Raw genomic sequence first — 20,263 nt, forward strand, 5'->3', positions numbered from 1 at the left:
GCTAAACTTAATCGATTGACATTGAAAATGAATCCCGGAGAGAAGCGAGTATAGGCTAGATATAGAACATTTCATCAAAAATGAGTGTGAACGGTAACTACTTTTTTTCTACGGAAGACCATCATTTATATATATTCCGGACATTCCGACGTTATTACAAGGTCAGTTTGCGCTTTTTATAGTCAAGTTTCCCTGGAGTGCATGCAAAGCCACGCCCACGTGGTGCAAGGCGCGATTTTTTAAGTCAAAGGGGAAGAACTATGAGAAATACGCGCGACGACTTCAGGCCCTTTACACTGAGAAAAGTTTGGGATCGAACACGGAATAGTTGAGCACTGTCTCGATGACTTTTGGTCTAAAATAAGGAAGTGCACGCACGAGACATACAGGTAAATGTCCCAGATTTCTTGATTGAATGGACAGAACTGATCAATGTGCTTCTGAAGAAATGTGTGCATGAATGTTCCATCGCATGAATGAATAATGGAAAGACAAACAGCAATTGATGCTTCAAGATGGCTGACCACTGCTTGAAGAGAAACTGACATTATTGACAGTTTGGTGTTCTGGTTAACTGACAAAGGTTTACTGTTTGAAAACAATATTTATTACCCAGTTACCTATGTATACATACTGATGATTACAGACAATTTTCACTTTGTTCACAGTCACACACGATGAAGAGCGTTCGGTTTTGCCGGTCCAACAGAAAGCAACCCGGAACTTAGAATGGCGCCAGGCTTGTTGGCACCCTGAACCGGAGAAAATAATTTGAGTATTGGTTAATCTTGCAGGACTCTGTTTTAAATTTTGGAATCTATATAACGAAAATTTCCGTGCGTTTAAATTTTGTATTGCGGGCATTTTTTTTTTTTTTTCTTTTTTTTTTTTTTAAAGTTCAGCAAAAAATGACATGCACTGAATGACTGATGCAGCGGGACCTAACGCACTCTCTCTATTAAAGAGACTAAAAAACGACGTGAAAAGACCCATCATGAAACTAATTATGAACACAGACTTGCCTCTGTTGACTCAAGCCGCCATTTTGTTTGTTAATTGTTCAGGCCACCTTGTAATGTTTTGTTGTTTGGGGGGTTAAAAAGAGAAAGAGAGGCAGCATCATTGCAGAGGATAGGGAACAAGCGATGTATTATTTATTTATTTATTTATTTATTTTATTTTTATTTTTTGTACACTTATAGTTGACTTCAACAAACAGTAAAGAGTGGTAACTCTCTCCATTACACAAGGTACACAGCTTCAAGTCAGTGATGCCTTACGCTACCGATTCAGCTAGCACACAGGTAAATAAAAGGTACATTGGAACAAACCCAGACACTTCCTCAAAAAAAGGAAGCGCCGGGCCTGTTCTTACACCAATCATTTGACATGTGCACACAGCAGCTAAGACAGAAGAAATGTGCAAACACAAATTAGCTTTTAATTTTTATTCAAGACTGGCATAGCCTCTTTAATCCTGAATAAGCCACACAGAACACATGGACAATACAGAACAAATACATGGTTGCCTCGGTAGGTTTATCCACTGGAAATTATACAAATAATGAGGCAGGAGACGATGTGCATGTGTGTTTCTTCTTCAATTTTATGCCATTTCACTGAAACGGAAAAAAGTACACATGCATGCACATTCTGTTAGTGGGCTGTCAGTATACATGTGTGCTTGTGTGCACTGATCAAAACAAAGTTTAGATCAGTGGCTTGTGAGTGTGTGTGTGTGTGTGTGTTTCAGTGGTGTGTCAGTGTGTCTAGTGTGTTAGTGTATGTCATGTGTTAGTGTGTGTGTGTGTGTGTGAATGATTCACTGCATGCGTTGTGTGTGTGCTGTGTCATTGTGTGTGTATCTGTGTGTGTGAGTTTTTGAACATGTACCACTCTGTGTGTATGTGAGTGAGTGAGTGTGTGTTGTGTTAGAGAGAGATAGAGGGAAGGAGAGAGAGAGAGAGAGTGTGTGTGTGCATGTTTGTGTGACTTATGTGTGTGTTGGGTGTGGAGGTTGGTTTCAAGTTATGTGAGCCAACAGCCCAAGCATGCATATACACACCCACACTATCACAACACAAAACAAACACACATACTGACACTGCACACCACACACACATATGCATACACACACAGAGCACAGGGCAAAATTCACATAATTTTACCTCAGTATCTGATAAGGATAAGATGCTGTTTTCCCAACTCGGTTTCCAATTACTCTTTTCATAAATATTCTAAATTGGGCAAGTTTTCATGTATGTTCTATGTCTTTTGTATGCAGCTGACATTTGCCTTAGGTGAAGGATGGAATTTTCACTTCAGCACACATTAGTCCCACGTTTTCTCCAATATTGAATACACAGTCAGCAAGAAAAGATCCCCAAGCAGAAGTTGATTTAAAAATCCACTTTTCTGTGTTATGTGCTTAAAGACACTTGTTCACCCCCCACCCCCCAACCAGTCTTTTAGTATTATACCTAAATATCACTGTATGACTGTGTTTGTAATGAGACTCGGTCATGTCTCCTGCATGAAGATTAGATGGTCTTTTTATGAAAATTTCAAAGCAGTCAATTATTGCTACTACTTTTTACCCAAAGGATTCCACAAATTGATGTGGCATACATGACTGTAGACACAGTCTCACTAAAGTCATGATCAGCATCTGGCAACAAGAGGCGCCTCTTCCCTTGTGGCAGAGAAGGCAGTAAAAACTGTAATACTGTCAGGAAAATCACAAAACTGGGATATCATGAGTAAAATTTTGACTTTTCAACAGTCAAATGAGAGAGGCAGAACATGATATTTTGGTTTTCTTATTGTCCAAAGGATTGCACTTTTAAGTTTATTGTACAGTGTTTTAGCAATGGAGGCTATCAGATATCTAAGAAATAGAAGACAGCACGTTTGCTGCTTTTGTCTGTATTATATATTGATCACCATTGGCATTGCTCACGATTTCGTGATGTGTTATATCCAGGATGGTGACAGGACTCTCCAGTGGTCCATTAACTGGAGATGCCAGGCAGCCAAACAGGAAGGTGGCAGAATGCTTACCCTTTCGCCACAATTTAACTGGAAAATCAAACTGAATGTCTGGTCATTTTGATGAGATGGGGAACCCAGGTCCCATGTAAAGCATGCACTAACTTCAGTAAGTGCATGTGAAAAGAACCTAGGCAATGTGTGTGTTGTCCACTGGCAACATTTTGCTGAAGAAATCCACTCTGATAGGTACCAAAATATACTTTGGCAGAAAAAAAAGGGTGCCACTGTTGCTATGGTGACACTTTTTCAGTTTTTGTTACTGAGGAGGGCAACCTGATTTCTGCACAGGGAAGTCTCGTGGCATATGAATCATTGAATGTAATATAATATATATCATATGATATATAATAATGAAGATATATATATATATATATATCTGTGTAATATTACTCTACCTTCTTTTTCAGATATGGCATCGTTAGTTAGCAAGAAAGAACCTGAGGCTGGTGGCTATCCTCCAACTAACTCTCAAGTCCCAGTTGTGGAGGTGGTTGAAATGAGAGGGGCTGCTCCAGGTATCACCCAGCAAGACAGTGATGCTGCAGTGTACAGTAGCTTTGGTGTTAAGACTGATGGCACCTCATCAAAATTCAGAGCACAGTTTGACAAAGGGGAGAGAGAGCGAAAAGTATCAAAATATCAGAAGAAGAAAAAGGCCAAACCCAGTAGTATGGCATCCTCTGAAGTTACGATCAAAACAGAACGCCCATGGGAGCAAGATGCTCCAACAGAGCAGTTGACAAAGAGCAGTACTGCTGACATCAGTGACAGCAGCGTGGTGAAAATGTATGCCTCGGGAACCGAACCTGAAAGTGACGGCGCTCAGAGCATGCATGATGCAGGAGACCCCCACTGTGCTGACAATACACCAGTCTCAGTGGACGCTCCAAAAGAAGATGATCTCCTTGAACTTTCTTTAATGGTTGGAGATGGAGAGTTTTGTTCAGAGCAGATTCCTGATGTGGATGAGGATGCTCTTCTTCTTGATGAATCAGAGGATATGAAGTACGGGAGTCAGAGCCCACGAGGTAATTTTGAAGGTATGAAAACTAGTCTGTTGGTTACACCAATATTGTTTATTACCTTGATTACATGTGTCTATGTTGATCAGTTTTAGCTGTTGTGAAAATTCATTACAGTTGCTTGAGATTCCTGTCTGTAGGCTCCTATAGGCAATACTTCCCAGCAGTCAAAAGAATAATTAAACATTTTTCTGCTTAGACTGTTTCTCAGTGATATCACTGTTGACTAAATGTTACAATTAGAATTCATATGTGCTCAGGATGTCAGATCTTAAAAGCAACACACACATCAGACAGGGAAAGGAATTAAGTTGAAAGGTGGGGAGAAATAATGTTATGTTAATTAATGTGTGAGACTGAGAATCAGAACAGTGGTACTTTGTACTACATAGGATTTGGAAAGTGGGTCAATGCTCCTGGACAGCAGCATCAAAGGTTTTTAAAATTGATACTGTAGTGTAATAAAAGTGGGTGCCAATATAGGCCACAGTGGTGGAATTGAACTCAGAACTAATAAAACTAGTCAAAAAGTTTTCAGCTCACTTCACAGGTAGGTATAGCCTATTGGGCATGGAGCCAAACGAAGTTTTCACTAGATAAAATTCGCCCATTCTGGCTCCTTTTAATTAGAACTTGTCTCGTGCCCTCCATGCTTCCTTTACTCAAAAGGTATTTGTTCATTTGTATTAACCATTAGTTATAACTTAATGCCTCACTTTGACTTCGCACTGTTTGAAAAAAAAAACAACCACCTCATTTTCTGTCTGTTCACACCCAGCTGTGAGTGAGGGGTCTGCATCAGACGGGTCGGCATGCAGTGAGGACGAGGCAGACAGGGAGATGCGCAAGTCAGTCATGTCCTCGTTGAACTGTCAGGTGAAGTTCACCAAGAGTGGCCCATCCATGACGGCAGGGAACTTGGAATGGAAGAAGATGGGAGACGTGTGGCGTCTGTCTTCGGAAGACCCTCCTCTGTCCAACAGAACATCATCATTTTCACCCACTTCAGGTTTCATGTCATCATCATCATCAGATGGTAAAAAGCTTCCAGGAAAGGCACAGGCTAAACCTGTGACTACAGTTCAGGCTCCAACAAAGTCTGTCAGTGCCTCAAAGCCTTCTAGTGGTTCCACAGGATTGAACAATGTTGAACTGTCTCACACTGTGGCTCAGGGTCCCCATCAGAAAACTAACACTGATAAAGCGAATTTTGGGTCAGGAACGACGGTGAGCGGTTCAAGATCTACGACAACAACAACAGTGAAAGGAAAAGGTTCAACTCTCTCAACTGCATATGGTTCCAGCAGTCAGGCAGGCACCCAGTCATCCGTGAAGCTTTTGAACACAAATCCAGCATCAGTCGCTGCAGGCGCCAGAGACAATAGCACCTTAGAACAACCATCAAAATCAGACAACAAAATCCCGGGTAAACCAATTTTGGGCCATTCTGAAGTGAAAACAACAAAGACATCATCTACTGTGACCTATTCTCCAAGAAAGGTGGAGACTCGAGACAACATCATCATCAAGAAGGTGTTTCCTTCAGAGTCAGAAATGGGCAGGTTCGGTCCCTCCTCGTCGTCATCCTTGTTACTGGGCCAGCTGGACAGTTCTTCCATGGACAAAGAGATGCTTCCCGGTATCCGATCGGCAGGACATCTGGGGCTGGCGTCCCATTCGGGGACAGACTGGGACATGGAGGAGATGGCTGTCACGAAAGCTGAGGAGGAGGATGAAGATTTTGACGTTCTGTCGCTGTATGAGTTTGACACATTCTTGGAAAATGAAGACGAGGAAGAGGACAGAGGCCATGGTGGTAGCACCCTCTCCAAAAGGTGGGTGAGGTGCAGAGTGTTTGTTGGTGGTGGTAATGTGTTGTTAATGGCAGGTAATTATTATTTTTTGTTTTTGTTTTAAGGACTGTTTTTGCTTATAAAGTTATATGTATCTTATCTTACTAGTGTTACAAACTTGTTTTAGAATATGGTGTAAATACTGTCTTCATCTTGTGAGTGTGACTGCTGCTTTGCACGTAGTGTGAGAACATTGAACTTGAACAGTTGAAGATTAACGTACATTTTCTCTGAAGGAGAATAAAATATTTGAGTCGTATCTCCCTTGTAACATGGTCAATCTATGTAAACTAATGTGAACAAAGTCAACAATATACAAGGATGGTCTTGATATAGTGTAAAAAGAAATTGTTTGAACCAGATCATGTCTTAGTTTTTATGTTTTGTTTGCATGTCTCTCTCTTTGGTTTTTTTCTCTAATTTTAAAGGGATGACGTATTAACATCGACAGATTAATAATATTTTATTTTATAGTTGTAATGATGAACAGTTCAGAAAGTTCAGAGTAAGTTCTCTTGCATTATTACATTTTCAGGTCTACCAACAAGGGTGGAGAAGGCATGCATCTGATGCCGGAACAGAACTTATCCATCTCAGTGTCAGACAGGTCCGAACGGCGAGTCTCTAGACCAAACTCCAAAGATCAAAGTGAAAGCCAGGCGGCGGTGCAGAATGACAGCCCCAAAAAAGGCGTAACTGGCACGGACAAGGAGAAAAAAGGCAGCCCTCAGTCAGACTGGACACCTCGAGTCCAAGAGACAGCACAGCAGTCCGGAAGAACGGACACTCGTAGAGGATCCCCGGGATGGAACGATGATCACAAGTTCCAGATGCCCAAATTCCCAGCACTGAAAAGCAGCAAGAACGACAGCGCCAAACCGAGGCCAGGCAAAGGCGGCAGCCTGTTGGGAAAGCCAGCACATGATGCACCAAGAGGGAGAGGGGACTGGAAGGGGGGCAGCTATCACCAGTCACTGTCACTGCCCCGGGTCAGGAGTGTGGGAGGAATCAGGCAAGCACCCAGGGTACAGTCTTTAACCACCCAGCGTGGGCCGCCGTCTTTTGAGAGGACGCCGCAGAACAACCGCATGAAGGACATGCAGGTAGGTGAACCCATCACAGAATGAGATAGAAAGGAGGATGCTAAAAGAACGGGGATGAGGTAGTTGTTGTTAAAACGAGATTAAATTACTTTTTCATGAATTTGTACAAATTGTTGTGAAAGATCTTGCAGTATTAAACTTTATAAGGTCAGTTTGGGTTTTTAGTGTCTTTTTGAAGAATCCTCTGAATGAATCGTTGAATGTCACTGAAAACAGAAAAAGAATGACTTTCATAAATGAAGTGAATGCGCATTGATTTGTTTCTGCACAATAATCAGTACTATATAGATTTACATAATTATTATTTTCATGTTTTGTTTTCAGAAGGAACTGGAGACAGAGCTGAAGCATTTCCTGGAGAAAAAGAATATTTTGGAGTGAGTGTATTACATATATTTTTTCTTTGCTATAAACACGTAATGATTTTAATCTTTTTTTTATTGTTGCTATTTTCAGTTGACATGATACTTGCTATGTCCTAGATAGTAGAAGGTGGGGAAAAATTTAGCATTACCATCCACTCTGTGCTTAATCTCCCTTGGTAACCAAGTATGACTTCAAAATATTTCTCAGTTAACATTCTGATTCAGTGATTGATTTTTATATTGTCATACTTTCTTAGGTGTTTTTCTCATAACTTAAAAAAGATGTGCACTGGCACTTGGCAGAATTTTGATATTGTATTCTAAATCATATTCTTAGATCTATATTTTGTGGAATCTTCTGTGAGTCTGCATGACTATCATTAATTCAGAAAATTTCTGAACTCTGTTTATTTGAAAAATGAGTGTTAAATAAGCATTGTCACCGTCATTCTTGATACTGGTTTGTGAAAAAATGATTTTACCCTTTTCCTCCCAAATCTAAATCTGTGTTGCATCCCCTCAAGTTCAGCCCAGTTAAATGAGACAAGCACTGTGAAACACTGAATCTTTTTCTAGAATTCATTGTTAATCTGTCAGTCTAAATGATTGATTGATTGATGTGGATACTTCTATATAGCGCCTATCCTCGGTCAGAGAGCAAGCACTCTAAGCGCTTTACATACACGGGGACATTTGCACCACAGGCTGCCTACCTGGGTAGAGCCGACTGATGGCTACCACTGGGCGCTCATCATTCGTTTCCTGTGTCATTCAATCAGATTTCAGACGCACACACATACACAGACAGACAGGTAACATTTTACGTGTATGACCGTTTGTTTTTGTTTTTTATTTACCCCGCCATGTAGGCAGCCATACTCCATTTTCAGGGGTGTGCATGCTGGGTATATAATTATGTTCTTGTTTCCATAACCCACCGAACGCTGACATGGATTACAGGATCTTTAACGTGCGTATTTGATCTTCTGCATGCGCATACACACGAAGGGGGTTCAGGCACTAGCAGGTCTGCACATATGTTGACCTGGGAGATCGGAAAAATCTCCACCCTTTACCCACCAGGTGCACCGAGATTCGAACCCAGGACCCTCAGATTGAAAGTCCAGCGCTTTAACCACTCGGCTATTGCACCCGTGTTGACGGAAACACCATCAGGCATGAATTATGAAAACTTCTGATTTTTTTTTTTCTTTTTGATTCCTCAATTTCAGAAGCAGTCTACATGCCATCCTCCCCAACACCACCCCCACACCCCCAAAAAAGAATAACAGGGGAAATGAATGTTGTGCAACCAGGCAAGGAAAGTAACGCATCAATAGAAGTTGCACAACTGGGATTTTCAATAAATCATCCAATTTGCGAATGGAATAATCCACCTTAATGTGATTCTTGACTTGCTGCTGAGTTTGAACAGCATCACTCTGTCAGTTTGTCAAGTTTCTGTTCTGCTTCAAATGTTGTGAATGAAATAGTGTGGTATCGTGAAGCGCCACCTTGACTTCATCTTTACTGATATTGATGATGAAAGTGCCCATTTCTTAGGTGTTGATCAAGCGGTAGCTTGGGCCAGTGTTCACGAATGAACAGGGTTTGAGGCCCCACTTTGGCGTGGTGTTGTGTCCTTGGCAGAGGCTCTTCACTCTTGATTTTCCTCATTCCACCCAGGTGTGACTTTGGTTGAATAATCAGTAAGGTTGAATTAATGTGGTGGGAGGACGGGATTGGGCCCCCGCCTTTCTATGCCAAGCCCAAGACACAGTGGACATGAAATCACTGCCCTGATGGCCCCCAAAGACTGTGGAACCTCCTAAACTTAGCAGCAATTCACTCCTGTGTTCGAGGAGTTGAGGTGTGTGTGCTGGCTGTGCAGGGCGACAGAGGTTGTGGGCAAGATGCACAGGCAGCAGGCCATGAAGGTGGACAGGGGACTGGTGCTGAACTTGCTGCACGTGCTGATCCGTGAGGGGGCCGTCCCCCAGCTGATGAAGGTCTTCTCCTTCGTCTGCAACCAGGGTGTCTTCAATTCTGAGTAGGTGCCACTTTTATTATGGTAATCGGCTCTGAGTAGGTACTGCTTTGATTATGGTAATCAACTGTGGGTGGGTACTGCTTTTGTTGTAGTAATCAGTTCTGAGTAGGTAATGGTAATCACCTCTTTGTAGGTACCACTTTAATTATGGTAATCAACTCTTAGTAGGTACTGCTTACATTACGATAAACAGTTCTGAGTAGGTAAGGCTTTATTTAGGGCTATCAACTGAGTAGGTAACACTTCAATTAAGATGATGATTATAACGCAACCACAGTCTCTTCAACTATGAGTTGGTACTGCTTTGGTTATAATGATAAGGGTTATTTATACAGCAACCGTGGAGTCCTCAGCTCTTCAGTGGGTACCACTTGAATAATGATCATATTTATAATGCAGCTGGGGACTTTCAGATCTTAAAAGGTACCACTTAGATAATGATCATAAAATGTGTAATGTAACGGGAGTTTCAACAAGGTCCCACTTGACTTCAGTAATGGTTATAATGGGTATTTATAATACAATCAGGGCCTCTTCAGCTGTCAGTAGGTACCACTGAGGTAAAGGTGATAATAATTATTTATTATGCAGCCAGGGCCTCTTCTTCTCTGGTTACTTAATTCATTCTGTCTCCATTGCTGAATCAATCAGGAGTTAAGACTTCTGATCCAGCATTTACCTGTGGTCAGTGGTTTGATGCACTGTTTCATCAAAGTGAACTTTGGAAAGGCACTTAACTCCAGTTTGCTTCTCTTCACTAAGGTGACTTGGGTTGGGGGTGGTTAAAAAGAAAAGTAAAAGAATGAATAGAATAAAATAGAAAATAAAAAGAAAGGAAACGAACTCCACACTTGAAGCTGTTGGCTGCAGGGTGTGCAATGCCTGGGGTTTGCAGAGAGCAACAGCTATGACTGACTGCTGAAGAACCTATCTAACTGGTTGAAAGTTCAGTCTGTTGGTTTTGGTGTATGCAATGATGGATTTATAGCTCAGAGCAATTGGTTGCAGGGTATGCAGTGATCGATTGATAGCTCAATCTGCTGGTTGCAGGGTGTGCAGTTAATGAATGATAGCTCAGTCTGCTGGTTGCAGGGTGTGTAATGATTGACTCATAGCTCAATCTGCTGGTTGCAGGGTGTGCAATGATTGACTGATAGCTCAATCTGCTGGTTGCAGGGTGTGCAGTTAATGAATGATAGCTCAATCTGCTTGTTGCAGGGTGTGCAATTATTGACTGATAGCTCAATCTGCTGGTTGCAGGGTGTGCAGTTAATGAATGATAGCTCAGTCTGCTGGTTGCAGGGTGTGTAATGATTGACTGATAGCTCAATCTTCTGGTTGCAGGGTGTGCAATGATTGACCGATAGCTTTATCTGCTGTTTGCAGGGTGTGCAATGCCTACATCCGGCTGGGCTGCGCAGAAGGTGACCGCTACGACCGACAGCTGAAGAACATCTTTCAGTATCTCCGCCGTCATAGTGTAAAGCCTGCAGGGGATTGCATCATTTCTCTTCTGAGGTGAGGAGACGTGTGATCCATAGTGCAGATTTCTTCAGCTTTTCTCTTGAACGTTGTTTTGATTGACATTTTAGCATTATTTTGTGTTCTCTATCTCTAGTGTTAAGAACTGATAGGTATTCAGCCCCAGAAATAGTCCCATTGCTGTGATTTGAGTTATAACCAGCATGGTGTTATTTAGTTGTTGTTTTTTCATAATGTTTATGTTTTGTTTTGTTTTTTATCAGTAGATTTCCTTGTGAGAAATTCAGGCTGCTCTTCAATTATTGGTGTGTGTCGGGACATTGAAAACAATTCCTTCATTCTGCTCTCCTTGGCTGGAGCTCCTGGACAAAGTGAGGTGCCAGCCATATGTTTTTTGGACCCCGGCTGCAGACTTTCAGTGTGACAAAAAAAAGAACGGTCACTGCCACCCATGTGCTGTGTTGTTACTGCCCCATAATTATGACGTTCAACAGTTTGGAATACTGAGCACAAAAATTGTTGCTCTTGTTATTTGGAGTTCCCCTCCCCTCCAGTACTGCCACAAAGACCGGATTTGTAGAGAGTCATGGAAGGCTGGAAAATGAGAGAACCCATCTCAAGGGCTGGGAAAGTCTTAGGAGACATGTTTTGCCCTTCAGGGCCTGGAAAAGTCTTGGGAGTTTGATTAAAAAAAAAAACAACTATAACCAGTACCATTTTCACTCAAAGCTTAATGCATTTAAAAATACAAAACTAAACAAAAAATGAAAAAAAAAATAAAAAGGTTGAAAACGGAACTTTGATACTTGGTTATATCTGACAGTCCATGTCTCTTTCTCTGTCTCTGACCCTCTCTTTCTCTCTCTGTCTATGGCACTCCCCCCCCCCCCCTCTCTGTCCCTGTCTTTCTCTCTCTGTCTTTGTCTTTCCCCCCCTCACTTGCTCTGGCCATCTATCTCCCTTTCTCTCTTTGCACAAAAGGCAGGATGTAAAACAAAACCAAAACAAAAAAATGCATATTGTGTGTCTTCCTCACCCTTTGAAAATGAAGTCCTGTTTTTCTGTTCTCCCTGTCGCTGTGCAACACCAGACTGTACAGCGACCACCCAGAGGACCCGGTGATGTTCTGGCTGATGCTGACCTACTTTGATGCTGTGCCGGGCTTCGTGGTGCCGGTGCCCCTGGTGCAGAGGGCGGTGGAGCGGCTGCTGCAGCACAAGGAGCCGGCGGCCGTCAGCCGCTTCAACCAGTGGGTGCTGAGCACGAGGTCGGAGAGCGTGCTGGGGCGGCTGGACCTGGCCCTGGTGGGTAGGATGGTGGTTTCCATGCTGCCTGCTGCCCGGTCACGCCTGCAGAAAGTCATCGCTGACACTCAGGAGGTAGGTGTGTGGAGGGGGAAGGGGGGTGGGGGGATTCATGCTGCCAAGTACCACCTGTAGTCATCGCTGATGCTCAGGAGGTGGGTGTGTGGGGGCGGGGGGGCGGGGGGAGGAGGATGGGGGGATTCATGCTGCCAAGTACCATCTGTAGTCATCGCTGATGCTCAGGAGGTAGGTGTGGGGGGGAAGGGGGGTGGGGGGATTCATGCTGCCAAGTACCATCTGTAGTCATCGCTGACACTCAGGAGGTAGGTGTGTGGGGGGGGAGGGGAGTGGGGGTGGGGGGATTCATGCTGCCAAGTACCATCTGTAGTCATCGCTGATGCTCAGGAGGTAGGTGTGTGGAGGGGGGTGGGGGGATTCATGCTGCCAAGTACCGCCTGTAGTCATCGCTGATGCTCAGGAGGTGGGTGTGTGGAGGGGGAAGGGGGGTGGGGGGATTCATGCTGCCAAGTACCACCTGTAGTCATCGCTGATGCTCAGGAGGTGGGTGTGTGGGGGCGGAGGGGGAAGGGGGGTGGGGGGATTCATGCTGCCAAGTACCACCTGTAGTCATCGCTGATGCTCAGGAGGTAGGTGTGTGGGGGCGAAGGGGAGTGGGGGGATTCATGCTGCCCAGCACCACCTGTAGTCATCGCTGATGCTCAGGAGGTGGGTGTGTGGGGGAAGGGGAGTGGGGGGATTCATGCTGCCCAGCACCACCTGTAGTCATCGCTGATGCTCAGGAGGTGGGGTGGAGGTGGATGGGGGGTTTCAGAGATGCCAGCTGTTACAATTTCACCCAATTATGTTACGCTCGATCGCAGTTCGTTCTGACGTTACGCCAACGTTAAAATTGTTCCGAGTTCATTTTCGACCGCATAGCATGGTCACATGCTTTCCTGTCGTAACATTATCCAAACGATCTGGACTTATCGATCATGAGGCCAGGGCAGTCACCATTAACTTTGGTCTCACATAATGATGCTCAGCTTATCATGTGCGTGTTTACCTTCAAACAGCATTGAGCAGTCCTTCCTGCAGAAAGTCACCGCTCAGGCTTAGGAGGTGAGCGTGGGGTCGGTAGGGGGGAGGGGTGGCAGTGGTAGTTTTCAGTTTTCTGTGGGTGGGGTCTGTTTTCAGTTTCAAGGAGGGGTCAGAGTGTGCAAACTGATCCATATATGCTACACCGCATCTGCTTTGAATGAAAGGAAAAATGATGTGAAATAATTGTACAGAATAAACAAATAAATCAATACTAACAAAAATGAAAGGAACGTAGAAGGCAAATGATTGAAATAAAATCTGAATAAGATAGTCCATGTTCAATGAACTTGGGTGCACCCACATGCGAGCGCCTACCCAGAAGTGTGCAAATGCATGTACACCGAAAATCATTGGTGAGGCATAGGATTTGTGTGTGTAGCTATCAGTGTTTGTCTGCCCCTGTTGTCTGTTGTGTATAGATCTCTTTTTCTTTTTTTTCCTTTTTTTTTTTCCTCTTCCAAGTATTTCACTTCAAATATGGTGTTTTAGTTTGCAGTGCTTGCCATCTCAGGTTGTATATTTTTAATCTGTGAGTGTTTTTTTTTTTTAAGTTATTTGGTTTTCTTTTTTTTTTTTTTGTCTTTTCATAGAGCTGCACATTTTTACAGGAAGTGTGTGTGTGTGTGTTTCTTTAGGAAACAGATTATTTTGATAATCAGTGTCAAACCATCTTGTATTTGATGTGCAGGAAAATGAAGGAGAGGAATTGAAAAGGGAGTTCATGGCACCAGTAGACACTGTCTTGGTTCTGCCCACTGACTTCAGTCAGCAGGATTATGTGTTCTGTTCCAGGCGGATTCAGGTGGGTTGCAATAAAGTTTCATCAGGATACTGATCTGTATTTTTGGCCCTGTGTATGTGAAAGCCCTGTTGACAATGAATTGACAGTGAAGGACATCCTTTGCAAATGATGTGACTTTGTTAAACATAGTATTTTTAGCAAGTTGGTATCTTGATCAGTGTTTTTGAAAATATTCCTGCACTTCTCCATGGAGAGCCTTATATATTCTTAAACTCTCTACGAGCTGCAGGGTATAAATGTATAATGTTATAATGTGTATAAATGCACATATATAATTTCTGCTATTACTGAGGGTGGCAGTTGTCTTGTTATGGAATGATACTGTCACCATTCAGTCACTTCACAGTTCTTGCAGAACAGCTTGTGTTTGTGTCCGATGTCTAATTGCTGTTCACCTGTCTAAAATGGTCAGTCAGCAGGGTGGAAGTACCAGTGATTATCGGATTTACTGTTGATTAATTGCCAAAAAGTCTGATTAGTATTGATTTACAGTGGATGACTTTGGTTCTGAAACACACTGTGGTCAGTATTGATTTACAGTGGATGACTTTGGTTCTGAAACACACTGTGGTCAGTATTGATTTACAGTGGGTGACTGGTTCTGAAACACACTGTGGTCAGTATTGATTTACAGTAGGTGACTGGTTCTGAAACACACTGTGGTCAGTATTGATTTACAGTGGGTGACTGGTTCTGAAACACACTGTGGTCAGTATTGATTTACAGTGGATGACTTTGGTTCTGAAACACACTGTGGTTAGTATTGATTTACAGTGGATGACTTTGGTTCTGAAACACACTGTGGTCAGTATTGATTTACAGTAGGTGACTGGTTCTGAAACACTGTGGTCAGTGTTGATTTACAGTGGGTGACTGGTTCTGAAACACACTGTGGTCAGTGTTGATTTACAGTAGGTGACTGGTTCTGAAACACTGTGGTCAGTATTGATTTACAGTGGGTGACTGGTTCTGAAACACACTGTGGTCAGTGTTGATTTACAGTGGGTGACTGGTTCTGAAACACACTGTGGTCAGTATTGATTTACAGTAGGTGACTGGTTCTGAAACACACTGTGGTCAGTATTGATTTACAGTAGGTGACTTTGGTTCTGAAACACACTGTGGTCAGTATTGATTTACAGTAGGTGACTTTGGTTCTGAAACACACTGTGGTCAGTATTGATTTACAGTAGGTGACTGGTTCTGAAACACACTGTGGTCAGTATTGATTTACAGTGGATGACTTTGGTTCTGAAACGCTGTGGTCAGTATTGATTTACAGTGGGTGACTTGTTCTGAAACACACTGTGGTCAGTATTGATTTACAGTGGGTGACTGGTTCTGAAACACACTGTGGTCAGTATTGATTTACAGTAGGTGACTGGTTCTGAAACACACTGTGGTCAGTATTGATTTACAGTGGGTGACTTTGGTTCTGAAACACACTGTGGTCAGTATTGATTTACAGTGGGTGACTGGTTCTGAAACACACTGTGGTCAGTATTGATTTACAGTGGGTGACTGGTTCTGAAACACACTGTGGTCAGTATTGATTTACAGTGGGTGACTTTGGTTCTGAAACACACTGTGGTCAGTATTGATTTACAGTGGGTGACTTTGGTTCTGAAACACACTGTGGTCAGTATTGATTTACAGTAGGTGACTGGTTCTGAAACACACTGTGGTCAGTATTGATTTACAGTAGGTGACTTGTTCTGAAACACACTCTGATTAGTATTGATTTACAGTGGATGGCTTTGGTTCTGAAACACACTGTGGTCAGTATTGATTTACAGTAGGTGACTGGTTCTGAAACACACTCTGATCAGTATTGATTTACAGTGGGTGACTGGTTCTGAAACACACTGTGGTCAGTATTGATTTACAGTGGATGACTTTGGTTCTGAAACACACTGTGGTCAGTATTGATTTACAGTGGGTGACTGGTTCTGAAACACACTGTGGTCAGTATTGATTTACAGTGGGTGACTGGTTCTGAAACACACTGTGGTCAGTATTGATTTACAGTGGGTGACTTGGTTCTGAAACACACTGTGGTCAGTATTGATTTACAGTGGGTGACTTTGGTTCTGAAACACACTGTGGTCAGTATTGATTTACAGTGGGTGACTTGGTTCTGAAACACACTGTGGTCAGTATTGATTTACAGTGGTGACTTGGTTCTGAAACACACTGTGGTCAGTATTGATTTACAGTAGGTGACTGGTTCTGAAACACACTGTGGTCAGTATTGATTTACAGTGGGTGACTTGGTTCTGAAACACACTCGTCAGTATTGATTTACAGTAGGTGACTGGTTCTGAAACACACTGTGGTCAGTATTGATTTACAGTGGGTGACTGGTTCTGAAACACACTGTGGTCAGTATTGATTTACAGTAGGTGACTGGTTCTGAAACACACTGTGGTCAGTATTGGTTTACAGTAGGTGACTGGTTCTGAAACACACTGTGGTCAGTATTGATTTACAGTGGGTGACTTTGGTTCTGAAACACACTGTGGTCAGTATTGATTTACAGTAGGTGACTGGTTCTGAAACACACTGTGGTCAGTATTGATTTACAGTGGGTGACTGGTTCTGAAACACTGTGGTCAGTATTGATTTACAGTGGGTGACTGGTTCTGAAACACTGTGGTCAGTATTGATTTACAGTGGGTGACTGGTTCTGAAACACTGTGGTCAGTATTGATTTACCGTGGGTGACTGGTTCTGAAACACACTGTGGTCAGTATTGATTTACAGTGGGTGACTGGTTCTGAAACACACTGTGGTCAGTATTGATTTACAGTAGGTGACTGGTTCTGAAACACACTGTGGTCAGTATTGATTTACAGTGGGTGACTGGTTCTGAAACACACTGTGGTCAGTATTGATTTACAGTGGGTGACTGGTTCTGAAACACACTGTGGTCAGTATTGATTTACAGTAGGTGACTGGTTCTGAAACACACTGTGGTCAGTATTGATTTACAGTGGGTGACTGGTTCTGAAACACACTGTGGTCAGTATTGATTTACAGTAGGTGACTGGTTCTGAAACACACTGTGGTCAGTATTGATTTACAGTGGGTGACTGGTTCTGAAACACACTCTGATCAGTATTGATTTACAGTGGGTGACTGGTTCTGAAACACACTCTGATCAATATTGATTTACAGTGGGTGACTGGTTCTGAAACACACTCTGATCAATATTGATTTACAGTGGGTGATTTTGGTTCTAAAACAAGAGCTGTGTGCCACTTTGATTTGATTTGATTTGATATGGATACTTATATAGTGCCTATCCTCGGTTGGAGACCAAGCCCTGAGCACTTTACAAACATGGGGTCATTTGCACAACAGGCTGCCTCCTGGGTAGAGCTGACTGACAGCTGCCATTGGCCGCTTATCATTCATTTCGTACATACACACTCAGACATACATGTAACATTTTACGTGTATGACCTTTTTGTTTATTTACCCAGCCATGTAGGCAGTAATACCCCGTTTTTGAGGGTGTGCATGCTGGGTATGTTTTTATTTCCATAACCCACTGGACACTGACATGGATTCCAGGATCTTTAACGTGAGTATTTGATCTTCTGCGTGTGTTTACACATTTGTAGACCTTGGAGATTGGAAAAATCTCCACCCTTAACTCACCAGGCACCGTTAACCAGGTTTGAACCCGGTGGACCCTCAGATTGTAAATCCGGCGCTTTAACCGCTGGGCAATGGCACCATATGTGGCAGGACTGTGGCACACAGGAGGACGTGGAACATCTGGCAGAGGTGTACGTGGAGCTGTGTGGCAGACCTGGCCACTGCCGCTGTCTGCTGAAGGACTTTGCTGCAGTGCTGCTGCACAGCAAGGCTGTGGTGGCTGCTGTGGACAGGTTTCTGCGCCGCCTCTATCATGTCGTTCAGCAAGGTGCTTAACTCTTTTCAGTACTGCCAGTAAGCTCCCCTGACGTTCCCCCACAGACGACCCATTTGTATGGGTAAGAAATAAAATCGCCAAAAAACGAATGTTAGAATTCATTAACTGAAAACTTCCAAACTGATCAGTAACATAAGTTAGTTGGGGACAGAATACTTCCTCCCTTTTTAAGCTGTCATACAGTGAGATGATGAAAGTATCCACATTTTTTGTTTGAAATTTGCACACACTGATGACTTGTAAACGAATCTAGGAAAGCACAAAGAGTTTGAAACAGATTAAAGTCAGAACATTGTATAGCCATGACAGGGCCCCTTCATCTAATTCTGTTGTCTGCCTTGTGACTGAGATGAAACTGGGTCAGACGCCATTGTTGACACGCACTGTTCACGTGAACCTGTCACTGCGAAAATAACTCTGCTGCTCGGAAGCACAGCAACACACACTGCATTTATTGGTCACAGTGGAGAGTGGAAAGGTCACTGAAGATATTCTTAGCTCATAACATTATGGAAATTAGTTGCCACTCCAAAAATTCAGAACTGTCAAAGGCCATGATCGGGGGCATTTGTCTGGAGTGAGCTAACTCTTTCCAGTGCTGCAAAGATTCAGCAAACCCTCCCCATCTGGGACATCATAGCAGTGGTTTTCCTTGATTTAAAAAGTAAAAGAATGAAAGTTTTATAGATCACTCACATGCTACCTCACCTGTCAGTATTTAGAACAATCTACACATATTACCACACCTGTTGGTATTTGATATCATAGTCAGAATCAAAAGAAGTGGGAACAACTTGGAACTGTTTGATACTCTCCAAGTAGTGAAAAAGAAATTCCAAGCTATGATCACAAACAAAACTTGCAAAAAAAACCAAAAAAAAAATGCTTTAAAATGTTCAGGCTGTGTTCATAATTATCAGCAAGTCACCCAGAAGATTACAAAGCTTTGTGTCCCTAATTGTTTAGCTATTGTTAAATTGCTTTGGCATAGGGGAGAATGAGATCATGACAGCTTTTTCATATAAATCTTATTCGTTGAAAGTTTTGATAATGAGCAGTAAATATTGTATTGGCTTGTGTCTGGTTTGTAATTTTCATCATGGTGACAAGTTGAGTTTTTAAAATGTTTTCCCTGTCTGATTGTTAGCCCATTTATGAGGAAATGGAAAAAAGATTGTGCTAGAATAATGCAAGTGTGTGCACATCTGTGAAAGAAGAATCCAGTTTTGATAATGAGCAGTAAATATTTATCAGTGTATTGTATTGGCTTGTGTCTGGTTTGTAATTTTCATCATGGTGACAAGTTGAGTTTTTAAAATGTTTTCCCTGTCTGATTGTTAGTCCGTTTATGAGGAAATGGAAAAAGATTGTGCTAGAATAATGCAAGTGTGTGCACATCTGTGAAAGAAGAATCCATAGTAGTCACCAGTCTTCTGTATTCTTGGGCTGCAGTGCAGCTCGTATGTTCACTCGTATGAACAAGTGGTCTTCTAGTTTTACATTTAGGACAGTTTTTACCCTGCCGTGTACAGAGGTAGGTAACAGTTGGTGAACAGTTGTGTGCGGCATCAGAAAAAAAATGTTTATCTAGGTATTATAGAATGCATCAGACAAAAATGTTTATCTAGGTATTATAGAATCTGCCCAAACTCCATTAAATTCCACCTATTATGTTCTGAAAAAAACCAAAAGAATACTGTTAAACTGAAATCCTTGGTTTCTGTTATTCGTAGCTCTCTTTATTAATGTTTTGTCTATTGATATAAGAAAAATTTTCTTAATTGATTTTTCTTCTTCTTTTTTTTTTTTTTGTTTGCATTATGAGTGGAATAGTACTTGTCAATGTGCATATTAAGTGACTGAACGAATGAGCCTACTTCTTGTTTTTGACATCACTCTTTTTGTATTTATTGGATGTGTGTAAAGGATGAACGTGTGTAATGTTTCAATGCCCCCAGGGGCCACACGAAATAAACTTGCCTTGCCTTGCCTTGCCTTGCGGTGCCCCAGTGACTCTTCAGAGAGTTGAGGGAGAAGATGATGTAGGTAACCATACTTGTATTTTCAGGGGAGGTACGCACGCTGGGTGTATGCTGTTTGCTATGTGCTTTTATACTCAGTTCCGTTCAGTTGAAAATACTGTGTTGTCTGCGTCAACCAAAACAGAAAATTCTCTTTCGGCTCACTCAA

The 20,263-nt window shown here is 42.5% G+C and overlaps 1 protein-coding gene across 3 annotated transcripts in view; it reads left to right on the forward strand.

Moving 5' to 3' along the window:
- Positions 1 to 293: 293 nt before the first annotated feature.
- LOC143296500 (uncharacterized) overlaps positions 294 to 20,263 on the forward strand; it is a 47,771-nt gene continuing 27,801 nt past the window's right edge. Inside the window, exons 1-10 of one of the 3 annotated variants that reach the window (XM_076608472.1) lie at positions 294 to 389; positions 3,459 to 4,091; positions 4,852 to 5,908; positions 6,462 to 7,029; positions 7,354 to 7,406; positions 9,286 to 9,444; positions 10,831 to 10,962; positions 12,017 to 12,305; positions 14,020 to 14,133; positions 17,887 to 18,064. In XM_076608472.1, the coding sequence (XP_076464587.1) occupies positions 3,461 to 4,091; positions 4,852 to 5,908; positions 6,462 to 7,029; positions 7,354 to 7,406; positions 9,286 to 9,444; positions 10,831 to 10,962; positions 12,017 to 12,305; positions 14,020 to 14,133; positions 17,887 to 18,064 (3,181 nt within the window). In that variant the 5' untranslated portion in view covers positions 294 to 389; positions 3,459 to 3,460. Of the gene's footprint in view, positions 390 to 1,282; positions 1,305 to 3,458; positions 4,092 to 4,851; positions 5,909 to 6,461; positions 7,030 to 7,353; positions 7,407 to 9,285; positions 9,445 to 10,830; positions 10,963 to 12,016; positions 12,306 to 14,019; positions 14,134 to 17,886; positions 18,065 to 20,263 lie in introns of those variants that run through there. The other 2 variants (XM_076608490.1, XM_076608480.1) reach the window with 2 other exon arrangements.

Source organism: Babylonia areolata, chromosome 2 (assembly GCF_041734735.1).
Source record: "Babylonia areolata isolate BAREFJ2019XMU chromosome 2, ASM4173473v1, whole genome shotgun sequence".
In the NCBI taxonomy this organism is placed as follows: Eukaryota; Metazoa; Mollusca; class Gastropoda; order Neogastropoda; family Buccinidae; genus Babylonia; species Babylonia areolata.